This window comes from Lithobates pipiens, unplaced genomic scaffold (genome assembly GCF_037356315.1).
Source record: "Lithobates pipiens isolate NorthernLeopardFrog02 unplaced genomic scaffold, aLitPip1_a1.2 Scaffold_22, whole genome shotgun sequence".
Taxonomy (NCBI): domain Eukaryota; kingdom Metazoa; phylum Chordata; class Amphibia; order Anura; family Ranidae; genus Lithobates; species Lithobates pipiens.
In genome coordinates, this window is record NW_027507784.1 from 143811447 (window position 1) to 143835405 (window position 23959).

The 23959-nt window shown below is 42.6% G+C and overlaps 1 protein-coding gene across 4 annotated transcripts in view; it reads right to left on the minus strand.

The window, feature by feature from the left end:
• ARMC8 (armadillo repeat containing 8) overlaps positions 1–23959 on the minus strand; it is a 185267-nt gene that overhangs the window by 102994 nt on the left and 58314 nt on the right. For 2 of the 4 annotated variants that reach the window (XM_077448425.1, XM_077448424.1), the window contains exons 11-13: positions 13975–14175; positions 8973–9122; positions 2945–3040 (exon numbers count right to left, since the gene is read on the minus strand). In XM_077448425.1, the coding sequence (XP_077304551.1) occupies positions 2945–3040; positions 8973–9122; positions 13975–14175 (447 nt within the window). The remainder of the gene's footprint in view (positions 1–2944; positions 3041–8972; positions 9123–13974; positions 14176–23959) is intronic. The other 2 variants (XM_077448427.1, XM_077448426.1) reach the window with 1 other exon arrangement.

Genomic DNA, 23959 nt, shown 5'->3' on the forward strand with positions numbered 1-23959 from the left:
TGTTTGCCAAGAAGAGTTGATGCCTTAAAAATAAAGAATTCAGAAAAAGCCTTTGAGGACAGAGAAACCCCTAGTTAATTGGACCACTGATTGGTGTAACGGGGGACAGCAGAATGAGTGCGAGAGAGGAGAATGACAGAGGTCAGCTGGAAATCTGCAAGCTCTCAAATTAGATTGATAGAGATGAAATGTTCTGTTTATCTGGGAGTGAGACTAGAAAAGTATTAAGCTGTTGGTAAACTAGCCACTTTAGAGTTGATGGGATAGTGTGTGTGGCAGGAGAGTCTCTATAGAGACGGAAGGGATCACCACTATGACTTGGCAGATAGAGGGATTAGAAAATGGGATCGAGTTAAAACAGAGGGGAATGCTGGATTCCCAAAGAAAACAAATAGTCTTAGTTCCTATGATCTAAAAAACATAGTTTAGGGATCAGTTTGTCCCAAAGAGTGAGGAAGTGACAGGTGAGAATAGGAAGGGCGGGTAGTCTATTCCTATGGATCCTGGCCAAGCCAGAAAAAGTGCTTGGAGATTGCCAGGAGAGAGAACACGTTCTACTTGGATACACTGTTTGAAGTTTGCTTTTAAAACCAATCTACCAGTCATGAAAAAACAGGTGCAGTGTGAAATAAGGAAGCTAGTTTCACGTTAAAGGCATTGCATTAGGAATCGTAGCACCTGTACAATATGACTCCAACGGAAGCATTTATCACCTGACAGTTACTAGTTCTGCATCAGACACGCTAAACCTACACTCTTTTAGGTCACTTCACCGAAAGTAAATGGCATGCAAAATGTAGGTAATTGCTGCTTTCATCTTCCAATCCCAAAGACATCTCCCTGTTAAAATCTGCTATAATTGAGTGTGATCAATCAATCCACATAAAACAAATATAGAAAAATTGGTTTTCAACAGGACTCTGATCTGTCTCAGTTTGCAGGGATGGGGAAGTGTCCAATACAGTATCTGGTCTGTTTCAAAGAAGCACAACATTTACAAAGGCAACCACACTGCAATAACCATCAAAAATAATGCAGTCTCTTGGTCTGTGCAAGACATTTGCTTAAAGTGATAAGGTATAAATACAATAGACAGACAAAAAAAAAAAAAAAAAAAAAAAAAAAAAAAAAAAACACACGACTTGTAGGAATCTCTTACCAACAACTTCTTTAAAGTATATCAAGTCAGTACTGATACACAGCACATTTGTGAAAATCATGCTAGGAAAGTCTAAAATTCGATGAACATTTTGTTTACATCTATAACTCCAAATTAGTTTGCATAAATTGACAACATACTTTGGCTTTTATCTAAAATAGCAACAAAAACCTACCCCACTGCATGCGCCATTAGCACCCTAATGTGAATGGGCTGTGTATATGCTAAAATATAACGGATGCTGATGAAATCTGGGAGCAAGCTACGACTGACAATAGGAGGCAAAGGAAAACTAGAGATTAGGTTTAACCTATAAAAGGAATATTAGAGGATCAATGGCAAGAAGTGAAGATGTATGCTTTCATTCTATACAGAAATAAAAGGGCCATTAGATGTAAATGCAAAATCTTGCACAACTTTTTTTATGGATAAACATGCAGACTACTTTTAGTCGCAATGGATTATCTTAACAAGAGGAGAAATATCTATAGACTAGGTACTACTACAGGGTAAACACCACTACCCTGGTGATTTAAACGGTTTTTGCATACCGCTGCAAAATTTGCAATGGCCCAAAAGGTTTCACATAATGATATGGTTTCAAAATGTGCACCCCTAAAATGCATGGGCAAAACAAAAAGTTCACTTTAATTTCAGACCTCCACAGGCGCATATACTTACCTTCCTTACATGAGCAACAAGACACCAGAGTTGTAGCTGATACAGGGCTATGGACTCCCCTGTGACAACACTGATTGGTTCAGAGCCGTTACATGCTCTTCCATACCCGGGAGTACCGGGTATTTCCTTCATCTTTCTCCTCGGAAGGAAGTAGTCAGAGGGTGAGCAAATGTATGTATATGCTGCTGAGGGTGGGATGAAAGCTTTGCCCTAAAAGTGTGATACTGTACTTTTCCCATGCTCTACAGCATTGGGTACCACTGCAAAAAACGAACCCCAACAAGGTGCAATTCTCACTTGATCACCACAAGCTGTTCAAATTGTTTACAAAGATCAGAAGATGCACTGCCACTATAAGTGGCTAGGTGTCTTGTAATTGCCCTCAGAGATCAAAACTATATAAAAAAAAAAAAAATTATGTGACCACTTGTTTTCATGGAGTAAAAGGTTAGACTCACCCATGCATAATCCAGGAAAATATATCCTAAAATACTGCAACAGTCGAGGGCCTCCTGGACCGGAGGGAGAAAGAATCTTAACCATTTTTATTTTATTTTTTAAACTCTGTTGCTGTATGAAAAATACATTTTGGCCAATAACTTGTACCTACTGCACACAATCTACCTCTCAATGTTGACCGAAAAGTAGATGGAAAAAAAAAAAAAGAAGATAATGCAACACACAGGTCTGCAGGCCCAGCTGCTAATGAAAAGGTGTTTTATTTGCAAAAGCAGCTTTGGACATTTATGACACTGTTGGTAGTTCTTGAAGAACACTAGACACCTGACCATCTACAGACTAAATTTGAACTCATGCATACGTAATGCGCAAGGTTAAAAGCTGAGGACCGTAATGGAATGCAATGTGTTGGTCATCCTCGGACAGTCACGCTAGGCTACGTTTCTAAAGGCAAAAAATAAAAAATAAAGCCAAAAAAGGCATAGCCTCATTCATTCATTGCTCCATTAACCCTCACAGTCTCTGCTTCTGGCGTTTAAACAAGACAGTCATTGTTAAAGTCTCTTCCTTGTGACTCTTTCAGGTGGGCATCACACCCTGTCTGCTGGCGGACAGGACCGCTGGTCGCCCCTCTCCCAGACTCACCTTCTTCCGGATGTCTTCGTCATTGGCTCCCAGTGAGGCGTAGAGCTTGAAGGCTGCCTGTCGCAACTCATGGGCGTGTTTCAAATCATGATCAAGCTGAAGTAAAAAAGAAGAAAGTTACATCAAGCAAACTACATGTTCATATCAATCTATGTGGCAATTCAAGAAACAAAGCTCCCACAAACAACTGTAACAGCTAAAAAGCATCACCGACATAAAACCAGCAAGGCTTAGACATTCCGTTTAGAAAATAGAGCTGCCTGCTGGTGGGGACTGTGTGTAATTGAAATGTGCTTTAATTTGTTGCAAGAATGAATTCTAATAGACACTTTTAAGCTCACATTTATCATAGCTAAATATTCTTTAAAAATAAGAAAATTTGCTGTGCCTAACTTAGTAAGACAAAAGCTTTGATTAGAGCTAAAAGACATGCAAAGCCACTTCTCAAGCAATGTTATCACAAGTGAGCAAATTAACTGGAGAAGCCACTGTAGCACACCTAAGATTGTATGTAAACTTTATTTGCTCAATTTTAAATAAAATGTATTTTAAAAACCGTGCTAATCTTGTAAATAAATCAGCTGCCCTGCATCCTTTTTTACAGGTCCTGTGTTCAGGGATTTAGCCCTCCCAGTTCTTACCTTGGGACTACAAGTCAATTAGTGCCTATGATTTGGGAACTGAGTAGTTTAGCGAAACAAAAAAAAAAAAAAAACACACACATGCACGCACACACACACACACACACACACACACACAGACACACACACACACACACACACACACTAAAAATACTTGGCAGGGTAGATGCCACTCCACAAAAATGCTGTGTTTTGTCTGCCCACAATAGGAAATTAAGAAATGAGTACATTCCTGACATAATAGGTATTTTTCTGTAAAGAAAAAAAACATAGGGACATGTATGCATTGTAAATATGTACTGCGTATGATTTTTTTTTTCTTATTTTAATTTTGGCTTGATATGCGCTTTAAGCTTCACTGCAGTTTGATGAATGAGGGTCTATGTAACTGGCTACATTGAGAAGCCTAAAAGCCTCTGTCATGGGAAAAAAAGCTACAGGTATGAGATGTTTGCAAAGAATTGGCACTTCTTGATGGTGCCAAAGCTTGCCTACCCTTTCCTGCCTCCTCCCCAATGACCAGTACAAATATCCATCACAGAGATGGACAAATATAAATGTTTGGGGTTGGAGCTGTGCAGCAAGAGCCAACACTACCAAGACATATCACAGCTTTGCCTTTCAGAACAACTCAGAATTTGGCCATCACAAATTTGTGAGATTGTTGCAGATGTGTGCAGACACTCCTCACTTTGTCCATGACAGGGCTTCTTTAATCACCTGCTTCCCTTAGGACGTACCAGTACCCCTCCATTGGGTTTAAGTTGTTATACCGGGGTCATGGCTGCAGTTGCATCTTTTTTTAAAGCGGTCGATGCTCTTTAACGTAAAACGAATACGAGCAACTATACAGCAGCTGGATCAATTTTCTGTGACAGAAGGTGCCTCCGCTCTCGATTCCTTCTTGGGTTCTCTTATTCCATCAGGTACCCCAGAACTGAAACCAGTGGTTGGGCGGGCTGGCTGGCCATAGAGATGAAGGAACAGAAGTTCCCCAATCATCTCTATGGTCTATGAAACTAGAAGCAACAAGGATTTAATCACTTCTGATTTCTGTTTGTTGTAAACAAGCCATTACTAGCTTGTGAAAGCATCTGATCAAACCAATTTCAGTTTAAACAAATGCTTTAGAGTCCACACAAGGGATCCGGATCTGAATAGACCCCAGGTCTCCAAAAGGAGGATCTGCTATGGCCCATTCTATCACAAGAGATGCTGTCATCCCTTCTGATAGCAATATTGGTAAAAAAAAAATAAAAAAAAAAAGTGATGAACACCACACAACAACACTGCACATGTGTGGTATTGCCATGAACGTCAGCTCAAGAGCAATAACTAGCACCAGACCTGAGGGTGGGGGGTTGCTGATTTTAGTTGTGCCCCCCAGGTCAGTGTTTTCATGGATGTTGTCTCTGGCCGCTATGTGCTCTCTACCCCATACCCGTACTCGTAGCCAGAACAAGGGGAGAGTACCCTGGAGCAGTGAAGCCCACAGAGGAGAAAGGACAGAGAGAGCCGGGAGTGTGGGCTGTGCTCTCCCCCTCCTGTCAGCAGAGCGATCCTCCATAAAGCATATGACACTTATATTAGCATGTTCAGTGTTTGATTTATTCCCTGCTGCCGGGAGATGAGTGGTCATTGGAGGAGATAGGGGGCAGGATAACCAAACTGTGTACAGCCCGATCCTGTGCCCTCTGCTGTATGGAAGCTCACTCCATTGGACAGCATTGATAGAGCACAGCTTGCACTTCTACCTGGCTTCCCACCTAAGGGTTGGCGTGGGCGGCACTTACAGGGCAGGTGAACTATACACAATGAAATTGGGGTAACAATAATCAGTGCTGAGATGAGAGGTTTTTCCAGGAAGGGTGATGGGGCATTGTGCTCAGAGAAGGAATGGGGGTATATGTGATAGGAGGGAGGTGGTGGGGAGGGGGGATTGGGGAGGATTTGTGCTATGAGAGTAGATTAGGGAAGGAGGGGGGGGAGGGGGATTAGCTAGGAGCAAAGGTAAGACAACAGTGTCTCCCCCTCCCCCCCCCCGCACTGCATGTTTCACCGCAGCAGGTGACACCAAGCCTAGTGACTCCACTGTTTCCAGGAGGAGGAAATTGTTGAAGTAAGCTAACAGATACAGTTGTGCTCATAAGTTTACATACCCTGGCAGAATTTATGATTATTTTTGCCATTTTCCAGAGAATATGAATGATCAACACAAAAAAATTATTTCACTCATGGTTAGTGTTTGGCTGAAGCCATTATCAACTCTATTTAAATCATAATCACAATTTCCCTGATCAAAAAAGTTTACATATCCCAGTTCTTAATACGGTGTATTGCACCTTGTAACATCAATGACTGCTTGAAGTCTTTTGTGGTATTTGTGGATGAGGCTCTTTATCTTCTCAGATGGTAAAGCTAGCCATTCTTCTTGGCAGAAAGCCTCCAGTTCCTATAAATTCTTTAGCAGTCTTGCATGAACTGCATGTTTGAGATCTCCCCAGATTGGCTCAATGACATTGAGGTCAGGAGCCTGAGGTGGCCACTCCAGAACCTTCACTTTATTCTGCTGTAGCCAATGACGGGTCGACTCTGCATTGTGTTTTGGTTTATTGTCATATTGAAATATACAAGTACGTCCCATGCGCACCTACCTGGCTGATTAATGCAAATGATCCTACAGTATTTTTTGATAACATACTGCATTCATCTTGCCATCAATTCTGACCAAATTTCCTGTGCCTTTGTAGCTTACACATCCCCAAAACATCAGTGATCCACCTCCGTGTTTCACAGTACCTTCATCATAGGCCTTGTTGACTCCTTCCCAAATGTAGTGTTTATGGTTGTGGCCAAAAAGCAAAATTTTGGTCTCATCACTCCAAATTACTTTGTGGCAGAAGGTTTGAGGCTTGTCTGTGCTGTTTGGCATATTGGAAGGGGGATACTTTGTGGCATTTGCATAGTAATGGCTTTCTTCTGGCGACTTGACCATGAAGCCCATCTTTCTTCAAGTGCCTCCTCATTGTGCATCTTGAAATGGCCACAACACATGTTTTCAGAGTCCTGCATTTCACCTGAAGTGATTTGTTTTTTTTCTTTAAACCCTGAACAATTGTCCTGACAGTTGTGGCTGAAATTGTAGTTGGTCTACCTGACCATGGTTTGGTTTCAACAGAACACCTCATTTTCCACTTCTTGATTAGTTTGAACACTGCTGACTGGCATTCTCAATTACTTGGATATCTTTTTATATCCCTTTCCTGTTTTATACAGTTCAACTACCTTTGCCCACAGATCCTTAGAGAATTATTTTGCTTTCCCCATGACTCAGAATCCAGAAACACCAGTGCGGCACTGGATGAAAGATGCAAGGGTCTGTCAGGAGTCCAGGAACTCACTGACCTTTTATAAACACACTAATTATAAGCAAACAGATCACAGATGAGGATGGTTACCTTTAATAGCCATTCAAACCCCTTTGTGTCAACTTCTGTGCATGTTATCCGGCCAAAATCACCATGTTAACTTTTGATCAGGGTCATTTGGATAGTTTCTGTTGTCATTATGCTTTAAAAAGAGTAAACACAGTTGATTGATAATAAATGGCTTCAGCCAAACACTAACCATAAGTGAAAGAAATGTTTTTGCGTTATTCATATTCTCTGAAAAATGGCCAAGAAATCATAAATTCTGCCAGGGTATGCAAACTATGAGCACAACTGTACATCTAAATGGCACCTAGTTAAATAAAAACATATGCAGATAGGAAAATACACACCAAACAAAAAAAACAAAAAGTGAAATGAACGCGCTACCGCTGAAAAACATGTGTTCATTTGTTGGAACATGTACATCATAAACAGGTTTTCACAGATTTTATTTTTTGAAACCTTCAGCTAATTCAGTCAGGAAGCACACATACACTTAACATGAACTTTGCTACTCTGGGCTTTGCAATTCAACACTTAGGTCCAAAATTGTTAGTGTGAGCTGTCAGCGTATTCAAATCAGAAAATAGGAAACAGCATTTAAAACCATATCAGATAAAGAATGAACCCCAGGAGAATTGAGATTTAGAAGATAATTAAAAAACTATTTCAGGCAACAAATGAAAGCAAAGTGCTATGAATGCTATCCATAAAATGCAAAAGTTGCTTAAATTAGAAACTGCATTAAATGTACTTAAAGCAGAGTTACAGTCTAAAATAAAATAAAAAAAATAAACATATAAATAAAAAAGTCAGCAGCTACAAATATTGTAGCTGCTAACTTTTAATATAAGGACACTTACCTGTCCAGGGATCCCGCGATTTGGACACCCAAAGCAGATTCGTCCAATCGGCTTCGGGGGCAGGCATTGCAAGCAAGGGAAACCCTTCAGGCTTCACAGCCAGTTTCCTATTGCGCATGAGTGAGCCGCACTGTACTTTCTGAATAGGTTGCAGGAAAGAAATTCACTAGATTACACCAATCGACATAGGCAGGATTGATGCGGAAATCCCTCCTGCCGGGACACTGTCTTTTCCCGGTGGGGAAGGGTGAGGGTAGCTATCCTTACTGGGAGAAGACAGTGATTATGGCTAGTGGCTATAGCAGCTGCTAGCAATAATCGCAAGAGAATCTGCCAGGCTGCTTGTACCCAAGTTGACCTATCAAATTGGCAAATTCTGCCTGGCCATTAACGGTTTGAATCTTGGCCGGTTCACAATGGTCTTTCAGAAAACGGGCTCTGTGAAATGTTTGACAAAGCAGTGAATATTCACAGGGCACAGTGACTATCTCCAGAGTTTAAGTAAATTTGTGGAATTCTTCACAAAGCAAGTTTGCAAACTTCAAGATTGTTCAGATTAATAGGGGTAAGCTAGTAATAATTGAAATTCAAATGTGGGAAATTAATATAGGATGTCACAGGGGCACTGTAACCCATTTCTAACGGTTTCAATGGGACACAACCCTCAAAACACAAAGATCAAACAACATGTACTGCACAAAGATAGAGAAAAGCTTGGTCCAATGGAATGTCAAAATAACTTCCTTTATATAGTAAAGTCCAAAACGTAGTTCAGGTACACTAGCAAGAACTGTATTTCCTTTATCTTTTTTTCACAATTGTTGATTGTAAATAAATACTGATGAACTTGTTTAATACTTACTACTATCAGTGTAAAGGATTATCTTTTTTGAGTTTGAGAATAAACATGCTTTTGTATACCTAATCGTTTTGGACCCTACTGTAATGTATATGCATCAGACCCCTTTGATAAGCTTTTTTCAGTGCCCCCCCCCCCCTTTACAGCAGTAAGCAAAATGCCACATTTCTATGCTCAAGCAAAAAAAAATAAAAAATACACACTAGAACCTACCAACAAATAGTATATACTCACTTTGGACTCTGGAGATGGGGGTGAGACAAGCTGTGATTGCGGAGTCATTTGTGACAATGGAAAGGTAAGAAAGTCTGCAGTGCAGTAGGATTCATCTATAGCTCCTCCCGAGTCTGTCTCCTCGGTGCAAAGTTGCCCTGCTTCTTGCTGCTGTAGTGTACAACAAGAGGGGAAAGAGGACAGGTTTGCTCTAACCAAGGAGCAGAAACATGGGAGTTCAAGAGAAACCTACATGCAGTGCAACACAACTGATAAAACCAATGGAAAAAAAAGAAGGATATTTCCATTCTTTAGGAAAAACAAACTCACACACAGAATTTATAGCAAGGAAACAATTCAAATGAATGTGCAGAGGAACTGCCTATATTTATATTTCACTTTCATGAGAATATGCTTAAAATATATCATTATCCAAAACAGCTATTTAGGTTGTAAGCAGGCACGAGTAGGCTGAGTTTCCAGCTGGCTTCAGCAGCAAACTCTGCCCAAAACAGCTAAATTTCTGCCAAAAATATAATAAAGTGATATTGAAGTCTTGTTTTTTTTTTTTTGTTAAAAATAACAAACATGTCACACTTACCTGCTCTGTGCAGAGGTTTTGCACAGAGCAGCCCAGATCCTTCTCTTCTCGGGTCTCCCTTTGGAGGTCTTGGACCTTCCCTCCTATTAAGTGCCCCCACAGCAAGTAGCTTGCTATGGGGTCACCCGAGCCGCAGCTGCGTGTATCCATTCAGACATGGAGCCATGTCCCGGCCCCACCTCCTCTCTCTCCTCATTGGCTCACTGACTTTAACTGACAGCACCAGGAGCCAATAGTGCTTTGCTGCTGTCTCTGCCAATGAGGAGGGAAAGCCTCAAACAGAAGAAGAATTTCTCATGCAACATAGCTGGATCGAGAGGGGATCAGGTAGGTTTTATGGGGACTGCTGCAAACAGAATGCTTTTTATCTTAATGCATAGAACGCAATAAGATAGAAAAAAACCTTCTGCCTTTACAACAATTTTAATGAGACTCCCTTATAGTGCTGAAAGGTTGGTGGACCAATGTATGCTCCAAAATCTCAGTGTCCAAAAGAAGCCTGTGGGCAATTCAGCTGTCCTGCACTCAGGTGAAACTGAAATAACAGTGGACGGACCCTTAAAATGATACTAAAGCTTTTTTGTTCCCCTTTTCATTAAAATGAATGCTTACTTGCTCTCTGAAATAATATTGCATTATTTAGCAGTCCCACGTTGGCACTGTCCGCGTCTCTTTCTGGGTGCCTCCACAGCAAGCCGTGTGTTTTGGGGACACGTGTTGGCACACTCTGTCATAAACAAAACAACCTCAGCTTGCCCCCCCCCCCCCCTTTCCTCACAGGATTTGACTGACATTAGAAGCCTATGGCTCCTGCTGCTGTCAGTCTCAAGTGAGAGACTAGGAAGTGAAGGGGGAAGAACTGCAGCTGGGACAGCACTGGATCGGTCAGAAGAGACAGGTGTTTAGTGGTAGGGGGAGGTAGAAACAGTAGCTACTTTTTTTTTACCTTAAAGTGGTTGTAAAGTCAGGATAATAAATAAATACCATCCCCTCTGTTTTTATGAAGATATAAAGTACTGTGTTTTTTTTTATTCTAATCCTAAATACCTTCTCTCACATCAACAATGTGCAGTCACGTGACATTCCTCTGCTCTCCTTCCCCAATCTAAGGAATGCGGAGGGAGGGTCTGAGATAACCCTCTAACCTCAGCAGGCCAGCAGAGGGAGGTCATGTGACCGCACATCGGTGTTAAGGTATTTTGGATTAGAATGGTTTTAAAAATGGACACACATTACTTTAGATGATGATCAAAGCAGAGTTGATGGCAGTTATTTATAAATGGTATTTTCAAGCCACGAGGAAGAGCAGCAAAAGGGGAGGAGAGGGGGAAAGGAGGAGATCGCTCTCACACACAGGCTTCGGATCTGACAGGCAGAGAGGGAGGGAGAGAGGGGGAGAATTGGAGCAGAGAGTAGACAGTGAGATGACAGACACATAAATGGACCACGGTATCACGGATCAGCACACACAGGGGGACACAGGAATAGGCAAGATCACCCAGGTATTTTACATTATACAATGGGATAAAATTACACAGCACAACCACTGTGCGGTTTAACATGCTTTAAAAGGAACAGGATTTTTTTTTTTTTTTTTTTTTTTTAGGGTTACAAATGCTTTCATGCAGGAAATGCATTAAATTAAACATGTTTAGACGTTAGAACCACTTTAAAATAATGTAAAATTTAGGAATAGCCAAATCATTTTTACATTTTTTTGGAGTGAGGAAGTATTAAAGCCCTATTTTTCCCCTGCATGTCCTGTTTGGAAGGATTTCCCGTCACATCTTGTCTTGATGAAACAGTGGGAAGTAAGAGGAAAATCTCTTTACATTTGCCACGGAAAAAGGTGACCCCCATTGGAAGATTCCTCCTCACTTCCTGTTCTGTCAACCAACAACGCTGGAATAGTGTATTTCTCCTTATTTTCTGTCTCAGAGGAAATGGTAACTAGGCAAGTGAATCTTCCTAGCAGAGGTATAGAAAGCAGTAAAAACACGATAAAAAAGGGCCAAATTCTTTTCTACACTAAAACTAAAAAAAAGTGCCTTTACACATGTTTTTATAAAAAATGCACATAGTACAAACCACTAAATATTTAAAGTGATTGTTACCCCCTGATTATGTTTATCATGGCTGCTATGCCCATGGTCAGTTTGTGCCTCCGTAATCTCTCCCTCTCCCTCTCCCTCCCTGCCTGCCAGCTCAATCTGTGTGTGAGCCATCTCCTCCATTATTACCTCATGTGTAAACATGTAATCCCCACTCTTACATCAAGGTTTAATGTGTAGTGTCTTTAGTTTTTAAAAACGATTCCACAAAATACCTTCTTTACAGTGCTGCTTGGTGGCTCACATAAGTTTCTGCTGCTCCCCTCCTCTCAGGCTGACGTCAGCGGGGAAACACAGCCCCTCCCACTGTAGTGCTCGGATCGAGGAGGGAAGAGTGCCGGCAAGTCACGTGAGCGCCCAGGGGCACAGTAAAATAAAGTATTTTGCGGAATCATTTTTAAAAACTACAGATGCTGCACATTAAACCTTGATGTAAGAGTGGATTACATGTTTTTACATGAGTGACTTTAAAGTGGTTGTAAACCCTTACAGACCACTTTGACCTACAGGTAAGCCTAGATTAAGGCTTACCTGTAGGTGCAAGAATTATCTCCTTAACCTACACGGTTAAGGAGATATATGCAAGAAAGACGGCACCGTTGTCTACGGCGCATGCGTGCCATAGACAATGGCGCAGGTGCACTGAGCGTGTCGTTTAATGAATGGGATCGTGCAGTCACTGACAGCTCCCATGCGCAGGAGTGACATCATCGCGGCTCCGGCCAGTCACAGCACTGGAGCCGCGAAACATGGAAGTCGCTCCGGGTATCATGGCGGCGATGGAGGAGGTGACAGAGGGCCACTGCGGGGGGCTTCGATCTCAGGTAAGTAATTCATAATGAGCTAGTATGCTATGCATACTAGCTTATAATGCCTTTGTCTTGCAGGGTGTTTTTTAAGAGAGGGTTTACTTCCTCTTTAAGCATTAACTATTAAGCAGTTCCTATGGGCCCAATAGGGGCAGACTTTAAAATGTAACCACGATTTTCCCCACTTGTAAAACCTGTATGATTCTAGCAGTAACTGATGCAGTCATACCATGACCATGGCATGAATTTTACAAAGCGGTCATCAGTTCATAGGGGAAATCGTAAAATAAACCATCTAAAATGTACCTTCCTGTGTGAGACTAGTCTGATCAGGTAAGTTGCAAATCTTCCAGGGATCGAAATAAACATTAAATACTAAAATTTTGTTTTTTTCTATCTGTAATATTGCGTATTTTATCATCTGCAGGTAGCTGCTTTTGGTAAAAACCTTCCTTCCTGTGCCTTCTTCATAGCAAACAGATACCATCTTGAGTGGCTCTGTTCCGATGCAGTGAAGGTTAACCTCTTGCCACCCACATAATGCATGTGTGTTGAGGTAAATAGGGTGGCTCACTCCCAACAAAGTTACTGAGCTGTTGAAAACCGCTAGTAATGATTGGGACGCGGTGGGATCAGCTCTCAATCATGTGAACACTGACAGCCAATCACAGCGATCACATGCTCAAACAAACATTCCTGCCTCCTAGTCATAATAGCCCAAATAAAAGGGACACCAAAGCATCATCATCAGCTGCTAGTGAGAGAAGTTGCTTTGCTGGCCCGCTTCCTTCTGTCTTTTCTGCCATTCACAGAACTCCTACTCAGTCTCCCACAGTGCATCCTGTTCTGTGAATGGGCAGTGTAGATTCTGTCATTCAACTGCTCCACCTCCATTCACAGAATGCTATGCACTGTGGGTTATAGTAGGAATGCCATGTCCAGCAGCTTAGCCTAGAATTATAACAGTTTTCCTGTATAGGGTTTATTATATATCTGTTTTATGAACAAGCTAGATGTGCAAAGCATGGAACCCATTTCATGTAACCTTTAGTGGTCTGACTGTGGCCCCCATAACTGTCCATCCCTACTACTCTCGTTAATGCTTTTTTTTAAAACAAAACTCAGAGCATAGTCTGCCTACTGCTGTATCTAGGCAGCTTGAAAATGCAAGTAATATTCAGAATATGCTACTGATATAAAATGTATTGCTTCCGATAATTTGACACCTCTAAAATTATAAAACAGAACTATGATGCTATGTAGCTAAAAATCAACCAACCACTGGCCAGACATATATGTTACTAGGTAATATACACTAAAACAGATGGGCCCTTTTATATAATCCAAAGCAAAACATCTCTTATGTAGATACTGGCCACATTTAATTCCTATATGGAGGCGTTTTTCACTCAGATTATTCACTATATTAAAGAAATCTTGTGTGCGAGTTCCATGTAAGAGCAAAATTGATTTAAAAGAAATAGGCAGTCATATATACACACCCTCTTAATGTCTGTGATGGCACTGACTGAGCTGGGGTATTTAAAGTAGTCAGCAAGCATAGAGATGAGATGATCTGTAATGCTGGCAATCCGCTGCAGCTCCACATCAGGCTCTATTAGATAGGCTAAGGTTTCTGCACCTTCTACTCTTTCCTCTAGAAGGCGCTCTTTGTTACACATTCTAACCAAGCAGGGGAGTGTCTGAAACAGAAGGATACAGCACATGTAAACCTAATGATGGAATAACATTTACAAATATTTTAAACATTTATTTTGTTCACCATTTCAAGATCAAACAAACACTTTTGCCCCCTTCCTGCCTAGGCTGTTTTTCAGATTTCAGCACAACCATAGTAATTACTCAGTCATGCAAACCTGTACCCAAATTAATGTTTTAGCATTATTTAAGACAGATACCGCTTTGATCGTATTTAAAGAGGACGTAAACTCCCACTGTGCTTCTTTTCATTTAGTCCATTATAATTATCAAACTATAGCCACTGTAATAAAACCCAAATCGCATATTACTTACTGTTTAAAGAAACTTTAAAAAACGTGTTTCCAAGGCTAAGGCAGCGCCATCTTAAGTATTGTTTTCTGAGCCCACAGTAGAGTGTATTTCCACCCTTACATTGAGCACTTCCTTTACTGTTAACCAAGCCTCCTTCTCAACCCAACGTTTCTATGGCAACCCTGCTTCCCTGCTCATAGCATACTTGTTTTATTTCATAGTATTTACTTGTGCCGATTATCTAGTGTTTGCCTATGTCAGTCTTATCAGCTTCAGCTGATAGACTGCAGAAATACTGTCCCATGCCCAGGTTTACACGCCATATGATGTCACATGGTCACATGGGGTGTAGTAGGAAGCTCTGAGTGATTATGCAGTCTCCCAGGAATTCAGTGTTGTGCCCTAGGAAATTCTGATAATAGACAAGCACACAGAGTGTGCCGTAAATCAGGGGAGATATGGGCATGCTCAGTGACGTCATTCTAAAGAACAAAAAGGATTATAATACTAAACAAGTAAGGAGATATCTACAAGCAGTGCTCATTAGGGTTTTTTTATGCTGATTTACATGGGACAAAGTCGTGGGGGAGAGTTTACAACCACTTTAATCACCAGAGTTTTCTTTTATTTATTCATTTTTATATATAGCAAAAAATACCTTTTCTTAGTTTCGGTTATAACATTTTGCAAATAAATAATGTTTCTTCATAAAATTTAGGCCAACATGTATTCTGCTACATTTGGAAAAAAAAATCCAAATCAGTGTACATTAGTCTGTATGAAAACTATAGAGTCTTCAAGCTATGCTATACAGTATATCAGAGAAGTGATCAATCCTGATGTACTGACTACCTATCATTTCTTGAAATGTCACCAAAGGCAAATCCTTTTTTTAGTTTTGGATAGAGCAGAAATTGATTAGAACAGATGTCAGTTGTTATTGCCGTCTGTGCCCCCCACCCCCAGGTAAACAGCAGACAGATGGTCAGCAAATATGCCCAGTATAGGTCTAGGCAGCAGGCAGAAACCTGGTCCATAAAACAGGCCAGGGTTAGTACAGGCAGCAGGCAGAGGCAACGCTACTCTGGTATGGTGGTGATGAAGCCCACTGTTGCTAGATTACACTGGTCTAATGACACTGGGACAGGTGTGGCAACAATCGGACATTGTTGCTGCTTACACTGTTGTGACACTGAAACTGGTGTAGCTGTGATAAGGAACACTGTTTTTGGTATACAGTTGTCTGGTGGCACCAGGACCAGTGTAGCAGTGATCAAGAAAACTGTTGCTTGCTGCATTGGTCTGGTATGGTGGCAAACAGGAACACCGATTCCAGCTACACTGGTCTGGCGGTGTGGTAGTAATCAGAGAACGTTGATTGGCTGCACTATTAGGGCTTATTTACATGAGAGGTTGGGGGGGGGGGGGGCAGGGAACCCTTGTGGTTTAGCAGCAGTTACTGCCCCTCAACTACTTTAGCTGCAGAGGTAGCACCTGGTGTACACATGCCGTGACTGCGATGATTTGCTTCACAGCTGTGACAGGAAACCTACCTCCTGTATGCTCTGATTGCAACCCATTCAAATGAATGGGAATGACTATGTGGGGTCCAAGCAGGAGCTGAGGAGGTGATGCTGCAATGCCTTCTCACTGCCTGCCAAATGCTCTCAAGAGTAATCCAAACAAAGATGGCTCTTTGGAGCATTGGACATGTGAATAAGTCCTTATGGTGACACTGACTGGTTTGGCGATGATCAGGGACAATATGACTGGTGTAGCGGCGATTAGGCACACTAAGTGGGCATCTGTGATTAGGGACACTGACTGGTGTGGTGGGGATTAGGGAAACTGACTGGCAGTACTGATCAGAGAATGGCTGGCAGCACAGACATACAGTGATATGAAAAGCACCGCCACAGCAGTACAATGTCATCATAGTGACACTGAACTTGCTCTGGTTACAGGCAAAAAAAACACAAAAAAAAAACCAAAAAAAAAAAAACCAACATACTGTCACCAGAGCAGTGCAGTGTCACTATGGTAACACTTTACTATTCTGAAAGGGTGATTGGCATTTAGTTTTTTTACACTGAGATTGCTTATTCAGGCATGATGATTGTATAAGCAATCATTTTTTTACCCTGTTTGGCTACATTCATGCAGCCATTAACTACTACTGTGATAGGCCCTGTACCATGTGATCACAGTAGTCAACAATGCTGTCATGAAGGAGTCATAGTTTACTACTGGTAATGTGATCACTGTGCCCAATCAAGGCTCCCTGTACCCCGATCAGTGACCACAGATCGCCCTGTGCATGCCCGAGGGTGTGCAAAGGGCGCACTTCTGGGAGGATATACAATGCTTGCCCTGCATTTAGCTGTTTAATACCCCCTTTTGCATGCAGGTCCATACTTACCTTCCCTGATGGTTGCCTTCTCCTGCATTGTTTGCAGCCCTGCCAATAAATAACTAGTGCCAGACTGTGCGCCTCTGCACAAACTTTCTATAGACACTTAAACAGGATACTGCTCCTGCATTACAGGTACATCCTATTCAAGCACATAAGACATTCATGTGCAGGTGTGGGCAGCCCAGCATTATGTTTTTACCAACCAGATTGCGCACAGAGTAAGTGGGGCATGGGACACAGAAAAATGTATTGGGGATACAGAATGAAAGAAAATCTCTACAAAGTGAGACAAATCCCCTTCTGCGACAAATGCCAACAAAACAAGTGTCCCCATGTAAAGGTTTCCCCTCTATTTCGAATGTGGATTTTTGCTCATATGCAGTCCCAGTAACAGTGGTCACAAGATCAAACAGGGAGGTTATGACATTATAAGGAACAACAGATTTACCCCACATCACTCTAGCCAAAGGGATAAAAACAAAAGGTTTTGTCTTTGGATGCGTTTCAACTTGTGTTCTTGTTAAAATCTGTTCCAGTTGATGGTTATAAAACTTGCTTAGAAGAAAAGTGAACCAGGGAGGCTGTCATGCTATTGAGCGCAAATTGACAAATCCCCCTGTCGGGCTATTGTATTCTGACTTTTTCTGGAGGTGGCTGAGAGAATACTCAAGAAGTGGCTGCATCCTGCTGCTACTTCGATTTTTCAGTAAAAGAGTGTCAGGTGGGAGGGGGCCAACGAGATCACCCACTTATTGAATTTCAGCTGGTTCATCAGGAACCAGACAAAATTCAGACTGTGTATAGCCAGCTTTTATGGACAGAGGTTTGAGCATGGATGTATCTGTCTGCATACAGAAACAATTCTCTGCCCCAAACCGCAGGTGACCACTGCATGTGCTTTTACCCATGGACATATTCGGCTGCTGTCAGCTTGTCATTCATTGACATGGCTGAATGACCGTAGAAATGTAAACACCCATAATTCCGTCTGTAAAAAGCCATAATTGGCAGACCAACACTAATCTCTTTAGTACTCAAAAATCTATTCCTGTCTTCTTAATAAACCAAGTCAAGCTAGCCGTGTGCTAGTTTGTCAATATTTGCATACAGATTCACACATTGTTTTCCCTGTGTATACAACACCTTTGTAGAACATGCCATTTGTTATCTATCCTACTTCAGTTGACAAATAACTGAAAAGCATGGCTTAAGTGACTTTGCGACAAGATTCTATTAAAATGAAACTAGACTGGTTTGGCATTGGTTTTTATATTTACACTATTGTTTAACCCATTCCTGCCCAGCTCCAGCCTTCCTTTATCTGGGTTATTATACCGGGGGGGGGGGGGACAGACGCCCACTAATGTGACCATTTTGATTAGCTCATGATCAGGCGCTTGTCCTGCTGCCCCCAGTCATTATTTGAAACCGGGAGCAGTCTTTGGCAGTTTAGATCACCGTGCTGGAAATGCACCGCAAGTTGCTCTTAGCATAGAAACCTTGCCTACCCATGCATGCATGTGTGGCTGTGGGCACTAAAGCCCACTGGTGAATTTCTGGATTTCTTCTGTACACAAGCTCGGTTTTACATAAACATTACAGGACAAGAGACTCCCAAAGCACCGCAGACACCGTTTGCCAAGTTTGACAAGAGATGGGTTCAGCTTCAGCTACTTAACCCTGTAAAACAGGCTTGAAAGTGACAGCCTGAAAAATGTGAAGAGTAACCTCTACCTGCTGGGTAAAAATAGGATTATTATAACAGCTTACCTGTAAAATCCTTTTCATGGAGTACATCACGGGACACAGGGCACCATAGTAATAACTATATGGGTTATAGGCCACCTTTAGGTGAATGGACACTGGTATAACCAAAAAGGAAACAGGAAGTGCCCTTTCCCATATAACCCCTCCCATACTGAGAGTATTTCAGTTTTTGTAGCAAAGCAATATATACACGTAACCCAATAAGAGGGGAGGGCCCTCTGTGTCCCGTGATGTACTCCAAGAAAAGGATTTTACAGGTAAGCTGTTATAAAAATCCTATTTTCTTTATCGTACATCACGGGACACTGAGCACCATAGTAATAACTATATGGGATGTCCCAAAGCAATGCCACCTGAGGGGTGGGAGACACAAAGCAAATAGCCGCTGCCAGGCGTGAGGACCTATACCGCTGCCTGCAGCACACTGCACCCTAAGGTGGTGTCCTCCTGCCATCTTACATCCATTTGATAGAATCTTGTGAATGTATGTACTGGCGACCAAGTGGCAGCCTTGCAAACCTGAGCCACAGAGGCTTGGTGATGCACTGCCCATGAAGCTCTGACTGTCCTGGTAGAGTGCGCTTTAATCTTAAAGGGAGGAGCCCTTCTTTTCAAGCCATAAGCCCGACTGACCACCTGACGAATCCGCTTAGCAACAGTATTTTCAATGCTGCCTGACCCCTTCTAGGGCCTTCCATGAAAACAAAAACAAGACATCAGTTTTCTGTATCGGAGCAGTCGCTTTCAGATAGGCTTTAATTGCCCTCACTACATAGAAAGAATGTAATATGTTTTCTTCTGTAGAACGAGGTTCTGGGAAAAAGGAAGGTAATAAAACATCTTGATAGTCCGTATAGGTTCAAAGGTTGTCTTTGCAACACCGACAAAACCAAATTCAATTCCATGGGCACAAGGGCATCCTAACTGGCGGGGTTATCCGAGTTACCCCTTGTATGACTAAAGAGTGCGAAGCAAGCAGCCTTTGGAAAAAAAACACTGCCAAAGGCCAGCTTCATTTTTACTCCTAATTGTAGAAAGGCCAGAATTCTTCCTATGACATACATACGAGGATGCCAACACTTGGTTTCACACAAAGTGACATAGGCCTTCCAGACCCTGTAATAAATGGTCCTGGAGGCCAGCTTTTTGGCATTAATCGGGTTGGTTACTTCCAAACCTGAAAGCCCCCGAATTTTTAGAATGTGGGCTTCAATAGCCACACCATTAAATTTAGTGTTTGTAAGGCAGGATGGAATATCAGCCCCTGCGACAGCAGGTCCACACAAGTTGGAAGAGTCAAAAAGACTCCCCTACTACCATTCTCAAGATCCCTGCATACCAGGGTCCTCTGGCCATGCCGAGGCCACAAGGATTTCCCTTCTTCCCTGATCCTGTGAAGCAGTCGTGCTAGCAGCTGAACTGGAGGGAATGCATAAATCAGTGAAAACTGATTCCACGGGATTACTAACACATCTACTCCCGAGTGCAATTGGATCCCTTGTTATTGCCATGAAGTTGTCAAACTTCTTGTTGAACCTGGCTGCCAATAGATCTACGTCCAGCGTACCCCATCTTTGGCAAAATGGCCAAAAAGACAATCAGGATGTAGAGACCATTTTCCCGGCAACAACTGTTGATGGCTCAGGAAATCTCCCTGGCAATTTTCCACTCCTGGAAAGTAAATTGCATATAGGCAAGGAACATGTTTCTCTGCCCAAGACAAAATATGGTCCACCTCCCATTGGGCAGCATGGCTTCTGGTGCCCCCTTGGTGGCTAATATAGACCACTTCTGTGGCATTGTCGGATTGTATCCTGACAGGAGCATTCCACAACCTGGACATCCAGGCTATTAGAGCCAGATGTACTGCCCAAATCTCTAGAATATTGATGGGCAAGGTCTTCTCGGACTGACCACTTCCCTTGAACAGTGGTCTCTTCTAGAACTGCTCCCCTGCCCTATAGGCTGGCATCTGCTGTTACTACTTTCCAGGAAACTGGAAAGTAAATTCCTGGTCATCAACCACCAGTTGAGTCTCTGGCCTACCTTTGGAGCCAGATTCATTGGTAAATCCAAGGCTTGGATCAGTTTGTTCCAAGCAGACAGAATTCCGTGTTGCAACAGTCTTGAATGAAACTGTGCATAGGGAACCGCTTTGAAGGAAGCTACCATCTTCCCTAGTAGTCTCATGCAAAAGGTGAATGGAAGGACCCTTCTTTGCCTTGACTGCCTGGACCAGCTCTCAGAGCATTGACCCTTGCTTGCGGCAAGAACACCCTTTCCTGGGTTGTGTTTATGACTAGACCCAAATACTGTAGCCTTCTTACCGGCTGTAAGGATGATTTCTCTAGATCGACTCCATTTGAAAGGAGCGGATGTTTAGAAAGTGATTCAGATTCCTGAGATCTAGAATGGGTTTGACATCTCCATTTGGTTTTGGCACCATAAAGAGATTTGAATAAACCCCATGTCCCTCTCTTCTGAGGGAGCCTCTATTATCACTCCCCGACACCGTAATCGGTCCAGTGCCAGAAATAAGGACTTTAACTGGGTCCTTGGGAATGTTTGATTTTTGAAAAATGTGATGGTGGAAACTCTTGGAACTCTAGTTTGCAGCCTAGGGCTACTACAGAGAAGACCCACTTGTCTTGAATTTCCTCTTACCAAGTTTCTGAAAACCACCGCAGTCTTCCCCCCACTTGATCGAGCGGGGGTGCCCCTTCACAAGGAAGCCTTAGGATTCTGTTTTGTGGACTTCTGACCCCAGTGCTTTTTGTTTCCCTGTGACATTATGAGGCTTATCCTTTGCCCCTGATGGTGGAGGCTGTCGATACTGCCTGGAGGCTGTTGCCCCAGGCATAGGAAGTGAAGTCTTGAAAGAAGGCCGTCTATTTTTCTTAACCGGCAGAAGGGTACTCTTAAGGCCCATACACACGACCAGACTTTTTGACAACAAACATGCAAATTAGCTGTTTTGGAGCAACATCCGACCGCGTGTACGCTCCATCGGACAAACTTTTTTGGTTTTCATCCGACTTTTGTTGGCTGTGCGAACAGACAAACTTTCTGGCAACAAAAGTCCGATGGAGCAATGTCTGATTGTGTGTACAGAAAACCATAGGACTTTTGTACAAAGTACAAACAGGCATGCTCAGAACCAATGCAAAAGATCAGACAACAATACAGAAGTTGACCAAAAGTGGCGGTAAAGAGCAGAAAAACCACATGATTTGGTGAAAGTTGGCTGAAAAAGTCCAGCTGTGTGTATGCAATACAAGTTCAGGGCCGACGCCCTTTGTACAAAAATCCAAGGGAAAGTTTGTACAAAGTCCTATCGTGTGTATGAGGCTTTACTTATCCAAATCTTCCCCAAACAACCTTTCTCCATGAAAGGGAAACCCAGCCAAGAGCTTCTTGCATGGTAACTCGGCTGATCAATTCTTAAGCCACAGAGTCCTGCGCATATGTATCAACATAAGCGCAAGGCGAGGCGTCTGATGGAGGAAATCCTTGATAGCGTCCACTGCAAAGTATAGTGCCCTAGGTAGCTCAGCTAAGCTTTGAGCCTCATCAGCTTGAGCAGGAACTTTAATAACCTGCTTGAGTTCATCCTGAAGGGACTGATAGATGCCTATTGCTGCTACCTACAGGATGTACTGCCACACCGGCTACAGCAAATTAGGCTTTTAGTAGAGATTCCAACTTTTTATCAGCTGGATCTCTAAATACTTGTACATTGTCCACAGGACAAGTTAAACACCTGTTCAGAGGAGATAGCAGCATCCACTGCTGGCAAATCCCACCTCTTGAACTTTTTATCCATAGGGTAAAGAAATGAAAATTTCTTAGGGGGAGAAAACTGCTTATCTGGGTGATCCCAATGAGCATAAATCCGTTGCTCCAGTAATGGGTGCATAGGGAAAGCATGAGAACCCTGTGGGGGTTTTAGCGAACCCAAAGAGGAGAAGGAAACCTCATCCATCTCTGCAGGAGGCAACTTATATCCAGAGCGGACCAAGTCCGTGAGGGATTGAATTAGCAATTTCTGAGATTGCCAAATTGAGAAAGGTTCTTCAGATGCTGAATCCTCAGAAGAGGAGTCATCTGGCCCTCCTTCCATCAAAAAGGTACCCCACTATCATCTGCCCATTGTTATTCCAAAACAGGGATCAAGAGCAGGAGGAATCAGCAGGGGACCTGCCACGTTCTCACCTCCTGGGAGGCTGACACGAACAAATCATCCATTTTTTCCTCCAGACCAGCCAGAGCCAAAAGCTAAAATCGTCCTTGGTGACGAATGCAGAAGCCAACAGGTTGGGAGTAGCCACCATGCCTGTGAGACAAGATGGCTCAGATACGCCAGATGCACCAGGTCTTTCAGTGGAAGATTAAACTGCGGGTGTGCGACTAGGAGCCTCAGGCTCTGACTGCAGCGGCTTTGCACTCCCCCTGATGAATTACCCCTCCTACGAGCAGACAGTCTTAAGCACAAAAAAAACAAAAAACAAACAAACAGAGGTACTGAACAAAATGCATCTACTGCCGAGCTTTATTCTATCAATTTACATAATATGCTGCTACAAATGCTCAAGTCCCAATGCTGAGTAAACGTGCCCCTTGGAAATGCCTGTATCCACACACAAACACACAAACAAACACACAAACTCTCCCTGTCTTTCTGACTTAAGTGATCCCCGCCGCAGGACTGCTGGAAATGATCACAGACAGATCCAGCCTTCGTCCATCACGGTGGGCCGGGTCATGCCAGACCTTCAAGGACGGGGTGCCCTTTCACGGGTCCACTCCCTTGGACCTGTACAGCACCACTGCTGGAAAAATTTTTGGCTGTATTAACATGACCAGGGTGCCGAGTCCCAGGGTCCAGCTCTTAAAAGAGAAGCATTACAGGCAAAAACCTTGTTTCTTCTTGTATAAGGCCTGAATACCGTCCATTTGGCTTTCAAGCACTTTAGATGGATCCGTTTGCACATTCCCTTGATCCCGTCGGAGATTACTTAGCGGAGCTCTCTTAGCACATCAACCTTGACCAACACCTTAGACACTGGCGGAAAAACTGAGATACTCCCAGTATGGGAGGGGAGATATATACACACACAAAAATATATATATATATATATAGCACTTCCCGTTTCCTTTTTGATTATAACAAGTGTCCATTTACCTAAAGGTGGCCTATAACCCATATAATTATTACTATGGTGCTTTGTGCCCCGTGATGTACCATAAAGAAAAGAGAACACTCACTCACTCACCTGGCTAAATAAAAAAAGAAA